This window comes from Ornithodoros turicata, chromosome 4, assembly GCF_037126465.1.
Source record: "Ornithodoros turicata isolate Travis chromosome 4, ASM3712646v1, whole genome shotgun sequence".
Lineage (NCBI taxonomy): Eukaryota > Metazoa > Arthropoda > Arachnida > Ixodida > Argasidae > Ornithodoros > Ornithodoros turicata.
Window position 1 is genome coordinate 56,678,850 of NC_088204.1, and position 21,004 is coordinate 56,699,853.

General features: G+C 45.2%; 1 protein-coding gene across 1 annotated transcript in view; it reads left to right on the forward strand.

The window, feature by feature from the left end:
• Window positions 1-3,716: 3,716 nt before the first annotated feature.
• The window catches only part of LOC135393219 (protein argonaute-2-like), a 31,980-nt gene continuing 14,692 nt past the window's right edge, over window positions 3,717-21,004 (forward strand). Inside the window, exon 1 of the mRNA XM_064623708.1 lies at window positions 3,717-3,844. Within this exon, the coding sequence (XP_064479778.1) occupies window positions 3,805-3,844 (40 nt within the window). The 5' untranslated portion in view covers window positions 3,717-3,804. The remainder of the gene's footprint in view (window positions 3,845-21,004) is intronic.

The window sequence follows — 21,004 nt, forward strand, 5'->3', positions numbered from 1 at the left end:
GGACAAGGTTATTCTATCCTATGATAAGATAAAAATCAACAATACCCTGTACAAGTGGGATCGTGCACTAAAATCACGAGTGCCTGTTGTCAGCTACCGAAGAGAATCCCAGGTCAACCATGCTACGTGACATTGTAGTCTGTCAACGGGTTCGGTTCGTGATGTTACTAGTACTACTAACGCACTCTGATTGTTGCACGTGTCCTCTCCCCCGCACCAGTACGTAACTAGGAATGCTCCTTAACTTCGATGTATTTCACTGAACGCAAGGAGCTTGCTCAATAAATTAGATAGCTTTGAATGTGTATTATTACAGCATGAACCTTATATTGTTTTCGTAACTGAAACATGGCTTCATCCTGATATTGCTGATGACGAGCTTGCGTGTTCTGGATACCAAGTGTTCCGGAGGGACCGAGGTCGTAGGGGAAGGGGTGTGGCAATATTTGTTCGTAATGAATTTACTTGTGTGCAAATGGCCCAGTCTTTTACATTGAAGCAGTGTTTTGTAAACTTTCCTTGCGAGATGTTGTCTTAACGCTGGGAGTAGTTTATCGACCACCACAGGCACCATTCCCTTTTCTTCAGAGACTATACGACTACCGCGACAGACAGAGGCCTCAATCTTCCAATTTAGTATATTGCTGGCGATTTCAATATGAGAAACATTGTGTGGGAGCCGCTCTCCTCAGGTACAACTGATGTTCAGAATGCCGAGTTGCTCACTGACATCATTTACGCCTATGATTTAACCCAAATTGTGAAAGACTACACACGCGTCTCAGAAATGGAAAGCTCCATTTTGGACCCTGTGTTCCTTAATGGCAAAATTCTCAATCCACTTAGAAGTTGCAAAGTGGTTCCAGGTATTTCTGACCCTAAAATGGTTAATTTTACCTTAACTGTCCAAGCTGATCGGCAGGCCTCTCGTCATGAGAATATCCAGTACTACGATTTTAATAATGCTGACGACAATGGGATTTTGGATGGTCTCTCCCTCGCTTATGACCCCTTTTATGATTTGTCTCTTATGCGACAGACCTCTGTCGATGATTTATGGCTTAGTTTCAAGTGCATTGCCTTTGAGTGTATAGAAAAGCACGTGCCTACTAGAAGAAAACGGGTAAGGAGGCTCAATCCTTTGATAACCCGATACATCATTCATTTGAAAAGAAGGATCGCTCGTCATAGGAAACGGCGAATGACATCAGATAATAAAGACGAGGTGCGCAATATTGTTTCTGATTTAAAAAGGCAGATGAGATCGCAAATCAAGAGTGCAAAACAACATTTGTTTGATTCTATCCTGAGTAACTTCTTAACAATCGACCCTCAAAAATTTTGGAGATACTTATCTGGTTCTAAACATTCAGTCGATAAGCTCTGCATCAGCGGCAATTTTGTTACCGAACCGAATGACATTGCTCGCATCTTCCACGACTATTTTTCATCTGTTTTTACACGCGATAACAAAGAGAATGTGCCGTTTTTGATGGGCTACTCGCTTGTTCCTCATACCCAATTTACGTGTAACAGTGCAGGGAATTCTTTCTGTTCTACTTAACATCCCCATCCTAAAAAATCCCCAGGCACTGTCTTGTTGCCGGGCGCCTTCCTCAAACGGTACGCAGGATGGAATGCTAATTTTTTACATTTGCTCTTTAATAAGATAATGGAATTCTCAACGATTCCTCGAGAATGGAAAGTGACCAAAGTAGTTCCCATTTTTAAGTCTGGAAGTAAACTCGACCCCTTTAACTATAGGCCGATTTCTATAGTAGGTAGCTGCTGTAAAGTTTTTGAGCATATTATTTTTTGTCATATATCAAAATTCCTCGATCAACATAACGTTATTAGTTGCATACAGCACGATTTTTGTAAAGGCCGTTCTACTGTAGCACAACTAGTCGAATTTTTACACGACCTTTCTACGACACTTAATGCAAGAGGTCAAACTGATGTCATCTTTGTTGACCTTAGGAAGGCTTTTGACACTGTGAGTCACCCTAAGCTTCTGAGAAAATTAGACAGCATATTCAAGAACACCTCTCTCATTAAATTAATCGAGCACTATCTTCTTGGAAGGAAACCCAGTTGGTTAGTATAAACTCAAATTCCTCAAATTATGTTGAGATCAAATCGGGCGTGCCCCAAGGCTCAATTTTAGGCCCTCTGCTGTGTATTGTGTTTATAAATGACCTAGCGGAAAGGGTTAATGTTAAGATACGATTATTTGCTGACGATTGCATCCTTTATAACCAAATACAAACAGTTGAAGACCAAGTTAAACTTAATTCCAATCTGAACGTTGTAGAAAAGTGGTGCGATGAGATGCAAATGTCGCTTAACTATAATAAAACAGTGGCTATGCTGTTTCAAATAAGAATAATAAGCTTTGATTCGATTACAAACTCCACGACTTTCATCTTCTCAGGGTAAATACTACTAAATATCTTGGGGTACATTTTGCTCATTCATTAAGTTGGAATTTTCACGTTGAAAAAATTACTAACAAAGCCAAAACTAAACTATACATGTTACGAAGGAAATTAAAGGATGCAACGTGTCATGCAAAATTTACGGCATATAAGACCCTAGTCAGACCAATTTTAGAATATGCATGCGAGGTGTGGGACCCTTTAACTTCGTCGAATATAAATAAGCTTGAAACGGTCCAAAGGCAGGCAGTACGGTTCATTTATAACAGATACAGGCGTAAATTGCATATGCTAATTTACAGGATGTAAATGAGCAGAACTGTGTCCTTTGAATAAACGTAAAAAAATAAAGAGGCTGAAGTTTTTTTTTCTCCTACTCAACGGCCACTTAAAATTCGATCCTGCATCCTACATAAGTAAAGGCAGTTCACGTCCTTCCAGACACAAACATTCGAAATACTTAGAACCTTAGAGGTTCAACATTAATGCCTTTAAATACTCATTTTTCCCGAGGGTAATAAGTGAGTGGAATACTCTGCTCGAGGATTGTGTCTCCGCGTCGTCACTTGTGGAATTTAGTAGATTATTGAATACTTTGCTTTGAAGCATGAGTGCTTTCAATGTTGTCGTATTTTGAGTACTGCCGTAGTGTGACTGTTTCTGTGTATTTTGTGCCATCTCCTTTAACGGCCTCTGTTCTGAGGCCAACAGTATTTTCAAATAAATAAATGAATTAATAATTGTCATGTTGAATTGTGCCTGGCTGTGATAACATTATCAACTCCCCCCCCCCCCCCCATAATGGGAAAAGAATATCACTAAAGTCACAGCGTCGTCCTAAACTAAAAGGAAACGCGTACAGTCCTTAGAGTGCGGATGATTGCGGCATAGAATACTGTTTGTACATTTTGTTGTGTCATATCTGAAATGTTGCTTGTTATCTTCGTTATCGGAAGCGTCAAATCGACCGCGTTGTAACAGAACACTTCGCAAAGCAGAAGATCGCTATTTCAAGACGCACGGCCAACGAAACCGAAACATGCGCGATGTGTCACGAAATGTAAACTTTGTCAGAAGAAAATACGTGCGAAGTGTTTGTTAAAGTACCTTACTTTTTTTTTGGGGGGGGGGGGAGGGTGGCAGACGTTCCCTGGCGTACTCATCTTGGTTCTCGTTTAGGCCAGAGTTTATGAAAGTTTTGCTTTGCTCCAATTGAGCGACATTTCGGACCGGAAGTTCGAAGACCCAGCATGCGCAGCGCCACTTCTCAACTTGAAAACCACCCATTGCACGTGCGGTTTCTGGAGAGTACACACGCATTCATCTTGTGGAACCATTCGCCGGGGTCGCAATATTTCTCGCCAGAATGGAAGTGGCTGTCCTACCACCCAGGGGCCGAGGGAGAGGTGAGTGCTGACGTTTTACACACGATTCTCGAGTACGTGCACTTCAAATGAAGTAAGCAGATAAAGTTTAGAGTTTCGTTTCGTTTAGAGTCTTTATCTCGTTGCAAAGCATCACCACTTCATTGCATTCAACACGTGGGACAGTTGAAACCACCGCGCCGTCGGATGTGTTTTCTGAATGTGGAACGTAAAGCGTCTGCTGACCTTCCAGTTACGCTATCGTAAGGCGAAGGGGTAACGAAATGACGTGAGTTCCAAACCCAACATACACTTTTGAATTAGTGATAGGACCAACATATCGCAATGTTGGTGTAGGCAGGACCACGTGATTGGGAATCCTGACGGTCTGCTACCAGGCGCGGTCGTCCTACTCCCCTCAATTCATCCTCACATAGTCAGCTGACCTTAGGCAGTTCATCAGCATGCTGTCCAAGGCTGGGCCTGCCCGTGTTTGCTGCTGTTGCTTAATCCAGTGCTTCCAAAATTCTACCAACCCATCAAAACTATGATATCGCGTCGCGACCACCATCGCCCCACGCCCCTGGCCTTTCGCTGTATTACAAGCTTTTCGGTTTCAGTGCATGCACACACAAAATTGACGCTGATATTTAATTTGACAATTCAATATGGTCAGAGTGAATCATTATTAATTCATCTCTTCTTTGACTAAAAATAATCGCGAAAAGAAAAGCTATGCTATATGCACGACGTCGTGCACACTCGACCGGAAGTGGCACGATGGATTGGTGGATGTCGGCCTTCCCTTTGTAACTGTTTTGTCGTTCTTTGGGTCTTCACTGTTTGCCTTCCTAACCCACCAGTTATTAAGGCGTGTATTAATTCTCCAAACATCCTCATCTATTTCCTAGCCTTCATTTGCGAAACTCAACGCCCTTCATAGCTCAGTGTGCCCTCTTTCGGCTGTGGGTCGACCCCTGCAGTGCAGAATCACATATTCAGCTGCCGCTTCCTCCCCTGTCGTGCATGAATCGCACATTGTATTGATCATAGCTGGGCGAAATGGCACATGAGGGGCCTCATAAGTGCCTTGACTCTCAACCTCACGCCCATGAGGGTGAGTGAAGCGAAGCTGTCGATGTGGCCTACTGTGGGTGCACTCATGAGGCCCTGTCCATCATGAGGTCTACCGTGAGTGTACTCATGAGGCCTTGCCGCTCATAAGGTCTACAGTGAGGGGCGTTCATGAGGCCTTGTCCCTCATGAGGCCTACCATGAGTGCACTCACATGAGGCCTTTGAAGTGTGTGGGTCTGCTACAACGCTACTCACCGATGAGGCCTTGATGGGTATGAGGCGTGTGACAGTGTGTAGGAACACAGAAGAACAATGTAATTTGGTTTACTGCTCTGGTGCCAGTGGTACAACCCCTAGCATATTAGATTAAAGGGACACTGCACACCCATTTAGGGACAACTTCTGGCAGAAGACCAGCGGAGCTATATACTTTAGTTTACTGTTTACCGCTTTGGTGCCACTGGTACCACCGGCATATTGCAGATTAAAGGGACAGTGCACACGCTTTTAGGAATTTTATTTGACTTCTCCCTGAAGCACAATAGTGTAATGTTTTTGGATCACTGTTTACCGCTTTCGTGCCACTGGTACAGGTTCCGACAAAAGTTTACGGAACACGCGAGTGGTGTATTTTCTCCTCGGTACGACACCCTAGCGGCAAGCGGAAGCTGGCGAAATCGGGCCAGTTCACTGCCTCAGAGGGGTGGACGACTGCGCTCTTAGCGACACACAGCGGTAGTTTCGGTATGATTACTTTTGTATGTGCCCGCGAAGTGAGTTGGATGTAACTGTTGTGCTCGTCAACAACTCGGGACTCACGTCAGTTGTTTATCAATCAATCAATCAATTATCAATGTCAGCGTCAATTGTTTATCAGCTCGTCACGCGTCGTCCATAATAAAGCAACTTTTTACAAGATACCTTTCTTTCTCTTGTCTACGTATCATGGCTTTCCAATAAAAGCAATACACCGTAAAGTGTTGCCACCGTGATTCATCCTTGTGATCACGATGATAGCGGCGAGCTCCCTGTCTCAACAATCGTTGAATCACGTGTTGTTGGCGAGCACAACAGTAAAATCCAACTCACTTTGCGGGCACATACAACCGTAATCATACCGAAACTACCGCTGTGTGTCGCTAAGAGCGCAGTCGTCCACCCCTCTGAGCAAGTGAACTGGCCTGATTTCGCCAGCTTCCGCTTGCCGCTGTAGGGTGTCGTACCGAGGAGAAAATACACCGCTCGCGTGTTCCGTAAACTTTTGTCGGGACCTGTACCACCGGCATATTGCAGATTAAAGGGGGAGCGCACACGCTTTTAGGAATTTCATGTGACTTCTGCCAGAAGCACAATAGTGTAATGTTTTTGGATCACTGTATACCGCTTTTGTGCCACTGGTATCACCGGCATATTGCAGGTTAAAGGGGCACTGCACACGCTTTTAGGAATTTTATTTGATTTCTGCCAAAAGCACAAAAGTGTAATGTTTTTGGATCACTGTATACCGCTTTCGTGCCATTGGTACCACCGGGATATTGCTGATTAAAGGGGCACTGCACACGCTTTTAGGAATTTTATTTGATTTCTGCCAAAAGCACAAAAGTGTAATGTTTTTGGATCACTGTTTACCGCTTTCGTGCCATTGGTACCACCGGGATATTGCAGATTAAAGGGGCACTGCACACGCTTTTAGGAATTTTATTTGATTTCTGCCAAAAGCACAAAAGTGTAATGTTTTTGGATCACTGTATACCGCTTTCGTGCCATTGGTACCACCGGGATATTGCAGATTAAAGGGGCACTGCACACGCTTTTAGGAATTTTATTTGATTTCTGCCAAAAGCACAAAAGTGTAATGTTTTTGGATCACTGTATACCGCTTTCGTGCCATTGGTACCACCGGGATATTGCAGATTAAAGGGGCACTGCACACGCTTTTAGGAATTTTATTTGATTTCTGCCAAAAGCACAAAAGTGTAATGTTTTTGGATCACTGTATACCGCTTTCGTGCCATTGGTACCACCGGGATATTGCAGATTAAAGGGGCACTGCACACGCTTTTAGGAATTTTATTTGATTTCTGCCAAAAGCACAAAAATGTAATGTTTTTGGATCACTGTTTACCGCTTTCGTGCCATTGGTACCACCGGGATATTGCAGATTAAAGGGGCACTGCACACGCTTTTAGGAATTTTATTTGATTTCTGCCAAAAGCACAAAAGTGTAATGTTTTTGGATCACTGTATACCGCTTTCGTGCCATTGGTACCACCGGGATATTGCAGATTAAAGGGGCACTGCACACGCTTTTAGGAATTTTATTTGATTTCTGCCAAAAGCACAAAAGTGTAATGTTTTTGGATCACTGTTTACCGCTTTCGTGCCATTGGTACCACCGGGATATTGCAGATTAAAGGGGCACTGCACACGCTTTTAGGAATTTTATTTGATTTCTGCCAACAGCACAAAAGTGTAATGTTTTTGGATCACTGTATACCGCTTTCGTGCCATTGGTACCACCGGGATATTGCAGATTAAAGGGGCACTGCACACGCTTTTAGGAATTTTATTTGATTTCTGCCAAAAGCACAAAAGTGTAATGTTTTTGGATCACTGTATACCGCTTTCGTGCCATTGGTACCACCGGGATATTGCAGATTAAAGGGGCACTGCACACGCTTTTAGGAATTTTATTTGATTTCTGCCAAAAGCACAAAAGTGTAATGTTTTTGGATCACTGTTTACCGCTTTCGTGCCATTGGTACCACCGGGATATTGCAGATTAAAGGGGCACTGCACACGCTTTTAGGAATTTTATTTGATTTCTGCCAAAAGCACAAAAGTGTAATGTTTTTGGATCACTGTATACCGCTTTCGTGCCATTGGTACCACCGGGATATTGCAGATTAAAGGGGCACTGCACACGCTTTTAGGAATTTTATTTGATTTCTGCCAAAAGCACAAAAGTGTAATGTTTTTGGATCACTGTTTACCGCTTTCGTGCCATTGGTACCACCGGGATATTGCAGATTAAAGGGGCACTGCACACGCTTTTAGGAATTTTATTTGATTTCTGCCAGAAGCACAATAGTATAATGTTTTTGGATCACTGTGTACCGCTTTTGTGCCACTGGTATCACCGGCATATTGCAGGTTAAAGGGGCACTGCACACGCTTTTAGGAATTTGATTTCTGCCAGAAGCACAAAAGTGTAATGTTTTTGGATCACTGTCTACCGCTTTTATGCCACTGGTACCACCGGGATATTGCAGATTAAAGGGGCACTGCACACGCTTTTAGGAATTTTATTTGATTTCTGCCAGAAGCACAAAAGTGTAATGTTTTTGGATCACTGTTTACCGCTTTCGTGCCATTGGTACCACCGGGATATTGCAGATTAAAGGGGCACTGCACACGCTTTTAGGAATTTTATTTGATTTCTGCCAGAAGCACAAAAGTGTAATGTTTTTGGATCACTGTTTACCGCTTTCGTGCCATTGGTACCACCGGGATATTGCAGATTAAAGGGGCACTGCACACGCTTTTAGGAATTTTATTTGATTTCTGCCAGAAGCACAATAGTGTAATGTTTTTGGATCACTGTCTACCGCTTTTATGCCACTGGTACCACCGGGATATTGCAGATTAAAGGGGCACTGCACACGCTTTTAGGAATTTTATTTGAGTTCTACCAGAAGCGCAAAAGTGTTATGATTTTGGATCACTGTTTACCGCTTTCGTGCCATTGGTACCACCGGGATATTGCAGATTAAAGGGGCACTGCACACGCTTTTAGGAATTTTATTTGATTTCTGCCAGAAGCACAATAGTATAATGTTTTTTGATCACTGTTTACCGCTTTCGTGCCATTGGTACCACCGGGATATTGCAGATTAAAGGGGCACTGCACACGCTTTTAGGAATTTTATTTGATTTCTGCCAGAAGCACAATAGTATAATGTTTTTGGATCACTGTCTACCGCTTTTATGCCACTGGTACCACCGGGATATTGCAGATTAAAGGGGCACTGCACACGCTTTTAGGAATTTTATTTGATTTCTGCCAGAAGCACAATAGTATAATGTTTTTGGATCACTGTTTACCGCTTTCGTGCCATTGGTACCACCGGGATATTGCAGATTAAAGGGGCACTGCACACGCTTTTAGGAATTTTATTTGAGTTCTGCCTGAAGAGCAAAAGTGTAATGTTTTTGGATCACTGTCTACCGCTTTTATGCCACTGGTACCACCGGGATATTGCAGATTAAAGGGGCACTGCACACGCTTTTAGGAATTTTATTTGATTTCTGCCAGAAGCACAAAAGTGTAATGTTTTTGGATCACTGTCTACCGCTTTTATGCCACTGGTACCACCGGGATATTGCAGATTAAAGGGGCACTGCACACGCTTTTAGGAATTTTATTTGATTTCTGCCAGAAGCACAAAAGTGTAATGTTTTTGGATCACTGTCTACCGCTTTTATGCCACTGGTACCACCGGGATATTGCAGATTAAAGGGGCACTGCACACGCTTTTAGGAATTTTATTTGATTTCTGCCAGAAGCACAATAGTATAATGTTTTTGGATCACTGTTTACCGCTTTCGTGCCATTGGTACCACCGGGATATTGCAGATTAAAGGGGCACTGCACACGCTTTTAGGAATTTTATTTGATTTCTGCCAGAAGCACAATAGTATAATGTTTTTGGATCACTGTCTACCGCTTTTATGCCACTGGTACCACCGGGATATTGCAGATTAAAGGGGCACTGCACACGCTTTTAGGAATTTTATTTGATTTCTGCCAGAAGCACAATAGTATAATGTTTTTGGATCACTGTTTACCGCTTTCGTGCCATTGGTACCACCGGGATATTGCAGATTAAAGGGGCACTGCACACGCTTTTAGGAATTTTATTTGAGTTCTGCCTGAAGAGCAAAAGTGTAATGTTTTTGGATCACTGTCTACCGCTTTTATGCCACTGGTACCACCGGGATATTGCAGATTAAAGGGGCACTGCACACGCTTTTAGGAATTTTATTTGATTTCTGCCAGAAGCACAAAAGTGTAATGTTTTTGGATCACTGTCTACCGCTTTTATGCCACTGGTACCACCGGGATATTGCAGATTAAAGGGGCACTGCACACGCTTTTAGGAATTTTATTTGATTTCTGCCAGAAGCACAATAGTGTAATGTTTTTGGATCACTGTCTACCGCTTTTATGCCACTGGTACCACCGGGATATTGCAGATTAAAGGGGCACTGCACACGCTTTTAGGAATTTTATTTGAGTTCTACCAGAAGCGCAAAAGTGTTATGATTTTGGATCACTGTTTACCGCTTTCGTGCCATTGGTACCACCGGGATATTGCAGATTAAAGGGGCACTGCACACGCTTTTAGGAATTTTATTTGATTTCTGCCAGAAGCACAAAAGTGTAATGTTTTTGGATCACTGTTTACCGCTTTCGTGCCATTGGTACCACCGGGATATTGCAGATTAAAGGGGCACTGCACACGCTTTTAGGAAATTTCTTTGATTTCTGCCAGAAGCACAAAAGTGTAATGTTTTTGGATCACTGTTTACCGCTTTCGTGCCATTGGTACCACCGGGATATTGCAGATTAAAGGGGCACTGCACACGCTTTTAGGAATTTTATTTGAGTTCTGCCAGAAGCACAATAGAGTAATGTTTTTGGATCACTGTTTACCGCTTTCGTGCCATTGGTACCACCGGGATATTGCAGATTAAAGGGGCACTGCACACGCTTTTAGGAAATTTCTTTGATTTCTGCCAGAAGCACAAAAGTGTAATGTTTTTGGATCACTGTTTACCGCTTTCGTGCCATTGGTACCACCGGGATATTGCAGATTAAAGGGGCACTGCACACGCTTTTAGGAATTTTATTTGATTTCTGCCAGAAGCACAAAAGTGTAATGTTTTTGGATCACTGTTTACCGCTTTCGTGCCATTGGTACCACCGGGATATTGCAGATTAAAGGGGCACTGCACACGCTTTTAGGAATTTTATTTGAGTTCTACCAGAAGCGCAAAAGTGTTATGATTTTGGATCACTGTTTACCGCTTTCGTGCCATTGGTACCACCGGGATATTGCAGATTAAAGGGGCACTGCACACGCTTTTAGGAATTTTATTTGATTTCTGCCAGAAGCACAAAAGTGTAATGTTTTTGGATCACTGTTTACCGCTTTCGTGCCATTGGTACCACCGGGATATTGCAGATTAAAGGGGCACTGCACACGCTTTTAGGAAATTTCTTTGATTTCTGCCAGAAGCACAAAAGTGTAATGTTTTTGGATCACTGTTTACCGCTTTCGTGCCATTGGTACCACCGGGATATTGCAGATTAAAGGGGCACTGCACACGCTTTTAGGAATTTTATTTGAGTTCTGCCAGAAGCACAATAGAGTAATGTTTTTGGATCACTGTTTACCGCTTTCGTGCCATTGGTACCACCGGGATATTGCAGATTAAAGGGGCACTGCACACGCTTTTAGGAAATTTCTTTGATTTCTGCCAGAAGCACAATAGTGTAATGTTTTTGGATCACTGTTTACCGCTTTCGTGCCATTGGTACCACCGGGATATTGCAGATTAAAGGGGCACTGCACACGCTTTTAGGAATTTTATTTGATTTCTGCCAGAAGCACAAAAGTGTAATGTTTTTGGATCACTGTCTACCGCTTTTATGCCACTGGTACCACCGGGATATTGCAGATTAAAGGGGCACTCCACACGCTTTTAGGAATTCTATTTCATTTCTGCCAGAAACACAATATAGTGTAATATTTTTGTATCACTGTTTACCGCTTTTGTGGCACTTGTACCACCGGCATATTGCAGATTAAAAGGGCAGTGCACGCGAAAAGTCGCTTACAAAGCGCCTGAAGTACGACGCGAATCCAATGAAACTCATCAGCTCCTTGAGCGTTGTGGCAGCTGGGTATTCAGATACAGCTCGGAGCTTTTCTGGATCCGGACTGGTGCCCGCTTTGTTGACGACGTGACCCAGGTACGTGACTTCGCGGAAGCCCAAGTGACACTTTGCGAGTTTCAGTTTGAGGCCGGCTCTACACAAGGCTTGGAGGACCAGTTCGAGGCGTCTCTGATGCTCCCTGAAGTCTAACGCGTAGACAACAATGCATCTAAGTAAACCAAAGCCATGGTCCACTTTAAATTACTGAGCACGTGATCCATCAGGCGCTGGAAGTAGTCACTAAAAAAGCTAGCTTATTTAGTGACTCTAGCTGGAAGGTAGCGGGTGCATTGCAGAGACCAAAGGGGAGCCTTTTGAACTTGTATAATCCGTCTAGGGTGGCGAAAGCAGTTTTTTCGGCGTCGTTGTGGTCGAGTTCGACTTGCCAATATCATGACAGCAAGTCGAGGGTCGTGAAGGAGTCAGCCCTTTGGAGTCTGTCCAAGGCGTCATCAAGGCGAGGCAAAGGATTGACGTCCATTTTTGTAACATTGTTTAGGTTGCTATAGTCAACGCAGACGCGTAAAGTGCCATCCTTTTTGCGCACCAGAACAACTGGGGACGACCATGGGCTGGTTGACTCGGAAACTACTCCTTGTTCCAACATCTGAGCAACATGGATGCGAATAACTTTCCTTTCTGACGGGGCTACGCGCCGTGCGTGCTGATGAATGGGTCCGCTGGCGCCTGTGTCTATGGTATGACGGGCAAGGGATGTGCAGCCGATATCTGTCGGGCTTGTTGCGACGCATTTACGATACTTCAGGAGGAGCCGTCGTAAGTCTTCTCTTTCGGAGGGGCCGAGCTCATTCCCGAATTGGACTTCGTGCCATGGAATTGGCTGAAGGTGTTCCGCGGACGACTCTGACGTCATATCGGACGCTACCGCAGCTACGGCATGTCCAGGGGAGAGTGGTAATGCGTCGCCGATGGTTTCGCCGGCGCGAAATGTATGTGGGGTTCGGCCTGTGTTCACGAGGAACACGCTCATTTCACAGTTGACTGACGTTAGGACAGCCTCGGGTGCGGCTACGAATGTTTCGCCAACCCTGGCCGAGGCTTTCTGGATGTACATTACGTCCTCGGTTTGTGCGGGAGTTGTAGCAGTCACGCAGGCGGCTGCTAAGGGAGGAACCGTTTGGGTTTCCTTGACGACGACCGGAAGGGGAAGCCCGCAGGGTCGTGCACCGGCCGTACCCCTGCCATTTCCCATCTTTTGAGAAGGCGACTCCGCCAAAACCGCAAAGCTTGGAACAGCCCAAACAGTGCAAGAATGAAACATTTAACTCTTATATACGCTGCGGTGGCATTGTAATTTCGGGACGTGGGCGTCTCACTCTGAGACTGTACAGACCGAGTATCTCTGAACGATATTCACGCTTGTACCAGACACCAACCGCACCCCAGCAGCACAGGGTACAATGCCTTTGAGATGACTACAAAGCCAACCATTACAGTTCTTCCCGCGGCTGTCACTGGCAGTGGGGTTATGCCCAGCAGCATCACAGCAGAGGTTGAAGCAGTTATAAGTGGACTGGGCCGTAGTTGTGCTTGAGCTGGAACGTGCGAGGTGGTGATTACGCTTACTACCGCCCCAGTGTCCACAACAGCCTTTACCTCTTGCTGAGTTCCCCGTAGGACAGCTGGAATGCGTAGGGTGTGGTCGTCGGTGGAAGTGGTCGACGAAATTGATGTACCGACGATGAGGGGGACGTGTGGACAAAGCGGCGGGCACGCCCCCTGGTGTGCCCGCCGTTTCCGTTTCCCGCTGATGGTACCGTACACTGACGAGAGTAGTGACCGTATGCTCCACACCTGTAGCACTGCACTGACCGCAAATCTTGTCGCCATCCAGTGTAGTTCAAGGCCCCACTGCCTGTGGGGTTATGCGCAGCTTCAGGTGACCGCGTTGACCGACGGAATATGATAGCCTGCGTAGCCTGTTGAGCTGCGTCGGTTTCCAACGCTTGAGCAAGGGCCTGACGTAGCGTAGGTCGTCGCGCGAGGCGAAGAAGGCGTTGAGTTTCTGAATCCCGGATAGCAGCCGTGAAGGACGCTACAGCTATGAGGTCGAGGCTGCCAGGCGGACAGGACGGAAAAGCCTTTCGGGTCAAGCGATCAACGTCAGCGGCCAGGGCAGCGAGTGCTTCTCCAGGTTGCTGAGTGCGGCAGCGAAGTTGAGCGTGGTGGAGGTGCAGTAGGTGTTTGTTGCCAAACCTCTGGTCCAACGCGTCCACTAACGCGTTGAAGGTCAAGTTATGGACTGTGTCTGTGGCTGTAAGCACAACTTCGGAGGCTGATCCGTAAAGATGTGCCGCTAACGTCAACACCTTAGTCTCTTCGCTCCAATTGTTGGCACGGGCAACAAGGGTGAACTGTGCAAGATAAGCATCCAGCGATCCAGTGCCGTCGAACATTGGAAGTTTCGATGCGGCGCTTGGCTGAGACGGGGATGGAGGATTCGCGGGTTGGGGGGGGGGGGGGCGTGTCGGCGACGGGTCACCACGTGTCAGTGGTAACCTTTCGTGCTGCCCGCGGGCGTCTGGACGATGCAACCCTTGACGTTGTTCCAGCATCTATCCACCGTCCCATCTCGGATAGTGCGTCCGTAGGGACTGCCGAAAGCTCAGAGAATTGTCGTGCAAAAAGGGCTGACAGCGCAGCTGTGCACTGCGACACTGTTTCTTGGCCGTTGCTCCCTCCCAGGACACTATCCCCCTGTGCACCTTCTTCCTGTGCCGGCGCTACTGGAGCCAGCACGCCTTGTGACGAAAGGATTTGTCGGGACCGGGACCTCGTTGTAGGTCCCCGCTCTCCAGTGGGCTCCTCTGGGTCTTGGAGATTCATTCCACCGCTGCCACCAAAATGTTACAGGCCGGAAAACAGAACAGGAACACCCAACATGCTGATGTTGGATGTTCCTGTTCTGTTTTCTGTTTGAATGTATTCCGAAAGACCTCGCGCCCTTTTCCTCTTCTACGGCGATCGCCAACGCCGTAACAATATATAACGGCTACCCTTGCTGATGAATGGAAAATAGCAAAAGTTATTCGAGTACGAAAAATGAAGAATGCAACATTACTAGAGGACCACCGCCCCATTTCGTTGCTTTGCACTTGTTTAAAGGTGGTTGAACACGCATTGCACTCACACATGTCCACCTTTTTTGTTCCACCTTTTGGAACACGCAATTTAATCAGTGATGAACAATATGGATTCAGGAAAAAATATTCCACGGTCCTGCTATTGATTGAGGTTACACATTATTTATCCAAGTGTATTGATGAAAAGAAGCAGGCTGATGTGATATTTTTGGATCTCGAGAAAGCTTTCGATCATGCGAAATTATTGGTAAAGATACGGGTTCTGCTAAAGAACTCGCGTCTGCTATTGTGTTTAACTCCATATCTAAGCAATAGATACCAATTTGTTGCCTATGATGCGGCTAGCTCTGATCTTTCACGAGTAACCTCAGGAGTTCCACAGGGGTCAGTTCCCGGACCCCCTGTAGTTCCTTATTTTTATCAATGACATTACTGATAATACTAGCGTTAATGTCAAGCTTTTCGTTGAAGATTGCATTATTTATTCCGAAGCTTCTTCGGAAACAGATCAAATGAATCTCCAGGAAGCTTTACGTATGATTACTGCATGGTGCAGTTGATGGCAGATGTTCATTAGTAGTGACAAAAGTGTGAAAATGAGTATAACTAGCAAGCAAGACCGCTTTGACTGTGATTACAAGGTTAATGAATCAGTACTAAGCTCTGTTAAAGAACACAAGTATGTAGGATAATCTTCGATGGGATAAACAAATTCAGACGGTGATGAGTAAAGCAAACTTTAAACCATACTACTTGAGAAGGACTCTTCGAGATGCAGACGTTGATACCAAGTTCACTGCTTTTAGAGCATTGGTTCGATCAGTGTTAGAGTATGCCTCAGTAGTTTGACCCTCCCCCCTCCAATCCCCTCGAAATGTTGTGCTATTTCTTCGCGGTGGACTCGTGGAAGTTTGCCGAAAAGCTGGGATCGGATCATCACCAACTTGGGATAACCTCACGATCGCAAAGTCAGCGTCCATTGTGCACATTTGCATTGGTCAATTACTTCTATCCTATTATTTATTTACCCCGCGACACCCCAGCCCCCTCCGAACGCAATTGCTGGTTACGTCACTGACAACGAATAAGAGCTGAATTACTTCCACACTACCAATATTCGAACAAGGAGTATTCACTGAACAGCGAATTAGCAAGAACCAGAAGCAGCATGAAAATCAAGATGTTGATTTGTTTGCAATTTAGAACACTTCTTGTTTTTATGTACCTACGTCGAGGATGTAATTTTCGCGGAGTAAACCAAGGAACATCGCTGTTATATACATTATGTCAATACCATCGCAGGGCATAAAAAATGCAAAGAGCGGGTGAAGAAAAAAAGGGATCCTCCGTTTCAAGATCAGGAACGCTGGTGCGTGCTCTGAGACGACTGGACAGCCGTCGACGTACGGCAGCGACCACCCACTCAAGGTCACGTTGTAGAACCGCGTCATGGGGCCTCGCTACGAAAGCAAAAAGCGAGCCCCGGCAATCGTGTTCCGGTAGCAACGGTGCCATGATCCAGCGCCGTCGCCAGACTATCAATTTCCAAGCGCTAGGCAATGTTGCTACGAAATGGCCACGCAAATTCGCCATTACTTGTTACCAGGGTTGGCTACCGGAAACGAGAAACGGTAATTACCGAAATTCAACAGGAAACGAAAATGGAAACGGAAACAAAATTGTTTTAGTTTCCACTACCAGAAACTGAAACGGAAACCAAATTCGCAGGACGTTTCCCTCATTGTTTTCGCGTTAATATGAAAACTATATACAGGGTGTTACCCTATAAAAGTCTACCCGTGCCGCCATGCCGTATTCGCCAATTACTCAGTGCAGTTGGCACATTGTGCGATCTTTATATAAAGCTTATAAGGACATTTAATCTTGGTAAATTTCACGGTGATTGAGTGTCGCAGCACGAGGTTATAACTCAAAACGTGCAATTCCCATAGTCAAAACAATCAAGATGGCGTCGTTGAGAAGAGCACTTGACATGCTGCTCCCCAGACGACGACGTGTCGCATATCCTGCCAGCCGGATGGAACTGCAGTTTTCATTTCGCTTTCGTGTAACTGTCGTATTTTGCTCAGAAGTAAGCAACGTGAGGAACCAAAAATGCCGACGTATACTCAGCAGACGACACCCAAAAGGGATGTCGTCTGCTAACTGAGAGGCGCCATCTTGGCTGTTTTCACTACAGGAACATCACGTTTTGCGCTATAACTTTGCGTTACGGTGCTCAATCACTTCGATATTTACCATGATGGAATGTCCTTATGAGTTTTATACGTAGGCAACACATTGTACCGCCTGCATTGAGTAATTGGCGAGCACGGCATGCCGGCGCGGGTAGACTTTTATAGGGTAACACCCTGTATATCCGCACTATTCTTCCAGTCATCATTAATTAATTCGTTTATTTTCGGGTCTTTCTTTCGTGTACAGCCCACTGCGCAGCAAGATGGACGCGAAAGTTTCGGATGACGTGTTATTTTTGCGCACGAGCGGAAACTTTTGAAGCTTAAAGGTATGTACCGCAACCTAGAGAGGCATCTACTTGCGGTGTATAAGATTCGTGACGAATTTTGCATTAAAGTCTTCAGTGTTTGTATTTGGTGTGGCTGTCCTTTTGCATTCATTATGTAATTAGAATATCTGACATAAAAAAGTCAAAACCAGACAGTACGAGTTCCGGATGAGAGACGGAAACCAGTACTGAAATTATCTCGGAAACGGAAACGAAATTCTTAAAAGGAAACGGAAACCGCTAACGAAAATCGTCCAGAAACGGAAACGAAAAGACGAGTTCTTCAGTTACCGGAAACTGAACCACAATATTTTCGGTAACCAACCCTGCTTGTTACGTCGCTTAAGCGACCAAGCTTTGTCTCTAGGGCGTTTATGCTTATTCGCTCGGAGCAGAGTCCGGGCTGAGCGGAAGTGAGTCATCGAACCGGAAATCGATCGGTCAAGGGAAACCTAGGGACAAAAAATTCCGTACGCGAGCGAGTGAGCAGTGCCGGACTTAGTGGTGGGGACACCGGGCAGCGTACATGGTGGAGGCCCTTCTGCTTGGTCAGTACTTCTCATGGTGCTTCATAAGGACAAATTATGGCCGAGTCTATAGACTCTCCTGACCTCAGTGCGACTATTTCGTGCGATATATATGTACATAGAAAAATTCAATGTACGGTAGTTGGTTTATTATCACGCAGTTCCTAAAACGAGTACTCCAACTTAGCCTTTCCAGTTTACATCTTCTATATAGGATGCACACTGGCAGCTACAACAGGTTAAAAGCAATCTAGAGCCGACGTTTCAGAACCTATACGGGTTCCATCCTCAGGGCGAAAAGACCCGTGGAATCCGTACGCGTCACGCCCTGTTGTAGCTTCCAGTGTACATTTTAGTGTAAATAAACATGGACAGCCCTGGCATTTGGACCATTTTTATTCTTCTAAAGTATGGCACCTACTAATGCAAGTTGTTCAAGACCACATTACGCTGCTAGCGTAAATAGGAACACACCACGACTTCCTTACTGATAAATCAGTAATGAACTCTGTAAAAACAAGCTTTTTAAGTATGCCTCGTCCTATATACATAACAGTGACAAGGTATTGATCTGCAGTGTGTCGTGGTTGCCCGATGAATGTTTTTTATCAGCTTCAGTTTCCAGAATCAGCGCTCGTAGGAACTGTTGCTAACCATCATAGTTGGATATACAGGGTGTTCACCGTAACCATAGAAGTAATTTTTAAAAATAGAAAAATCAATTTTTCCCAGTTTTAGCCAACGACGATGTACTCTACGCCTAATGGCGTCGAGTACAAGTGCAAGCTTCTGTGTCGATGCATTAATTAACTTTCGTTAATTTCGTTTCGTTAAAAATGAGCGCTTCTACTTAAGCGTCTTGAAACGACCACCAGATCGCCTTATTTCCAGGCCTTTCCCCGCGCTATAACTCTCGATTTTTGTTGTGAAAACTGTAATGTTACCAGTGACCCTAAGGGATTGGCTGACCTTTCCCCCGTTTTTTTCCTTTTTGTGTGATAAATATATCCCCCCCCCCCAAGGGATTCGATATTCTCATTGTGTCAGTCTTGTATCGTTGGTAATTAAAGTTAATTAACGAAAGTTAATTAATGCATCGACACAGAAGCTTGCCTGCGCGCTCTTAAGGTGGGCCTTTAGGCGTAGAGTACATCGTCGTTGGCTAAAACTCGGAAAAAGTGATTTTTTTTCTATTTTAAAAAATTACTTTTATGGTTACTGTGGACACCCCGTATACGAGTATTGCTTTGTCTACATCAGAGAAAGCTTCCTTCACTCCCGTCTTTATAATCAGCACGTAGAAAAACTCTTCCCAGGTTTCGACGTCGTCTTGCAAAATTGCATTTGCACAGTGACTGCGTGGACAGGAAAACGTGCAACCAAATCTTTTTGTAGACTTCTGCAAGGCATATTGCCTTCTTCCTGATGTATTCTGTGCTGAGGATGCCGATTTCTCCGAAGAGTTCAAACCTGGATGACATTTCTTCGTACGCGGTCAACCGTTCACAAAGAGAAGCTAGAAACTGATATATTACCGGCAGGAAGTTCTTTATGCAGAACTCCTCGGAAGGGCAACTACTCCGTGCTTCCAGGTCGTTCTCTAGCCTATTCCTTGCCTAGTGTAATTCCCTAGTCCAGTGGCGTGGATTGTAGATTGCGCTTTCTTACTGCAATAACTTCCCTCGTTCGAGTTACATCATGCGGCAGGGATCGAATGCTTCACTCTCTATACGCCAATAAAGACTTTCAGCGATCTCAGTAAGGAAATTGTGCTGTTCTGGTCCATCTTTCGACTTTGTAACGTTTTGCTGGTCTTGTCGACTATGTTCAAAATAAGGTCCCAAAACGCAGTGTTAATCCCCATTTCAAATCTTGGCAATGTGTCAATGACACCGCCATGGATTTAACGCGCACTTCAGCAGTTTCATTTCGATCGCTAGCAATGACTTCCACAATTTTTAAGAAAAGACAGTAGTGCTTAAATAAGGCTCGCACACCACCCACTCTGCAGGATCGTCGTGTGCCGATTACTCTTTTCGGTGCTGGCAGGCTGCTTTTCTGGGCAGTCGCCGGTAACCATTGTGGTGAGGTCGTTCACCACATTGGGCCTATATGCGTGGATGCTGCAAAGAACTCTTATTCCTGCTCGAGGAAACCGAAAAAGTTAACAGCATCGGGGGCAGCACTCGTCAGCTGATCTTGACACCAGATTACGAGAGTGCGCTGAAGAAGGCCACGCGCCAGAGGATTTTTCTGACGTATACATATCCTTGAAGACATTTGTACTTTCCACTCAAGAACGCAGCACTGTGGGGGCCCCGGGGCATATGCCTCTTTTGCCCCCCCCCCACCTTAAATTTGACACTGCGAGAATGACAATGCGCTTGCGCAGTATACATTGCTGTGTCGTCCGTATGGTGAACTAGAATGAATGGTGTGCTGAACCCGGGTCATGACGACCGGCCTGCCGATAGGAGGCTACCAAGGGTTCGGCTCGCTGCCACTTCTCGCGCCCTCATGGCCACGTGACTCCATGTGCACAGAGCACCTGGGAGTGCCCGCGATGAGCGAAATTGAAGCAATCCACGGCAGGTACGGGGAAAAGTAAAAGTGTGAGCGTGCTGATACGTCACGCTTCGCAGATATGGCTACGACGGACGGACGGACGAGTTTCGCGTTTTGGAATGTTGTGGTAAAGGCAGCGTCTCAATGCATTCCAAGGAAATGTCACTCGGCTTATCTTCCCCTTTTGGGACGCTGTAGAAGGTTGCTGAAATTTTGGCTGCAGGGTTTTTTTACGCCCCATTATTGTACACCCGAACATAATTGCGTTTGACGCATGATGCAGTGATACAACAGCAGCAACACTGATGCACTATCTATAAAGTTTTGTGCGTGACTATTGTCGCGGTCTGAAAGACACACAAATCCTTGCCATATTCATGCTGAAATTTTGTTTTATCCG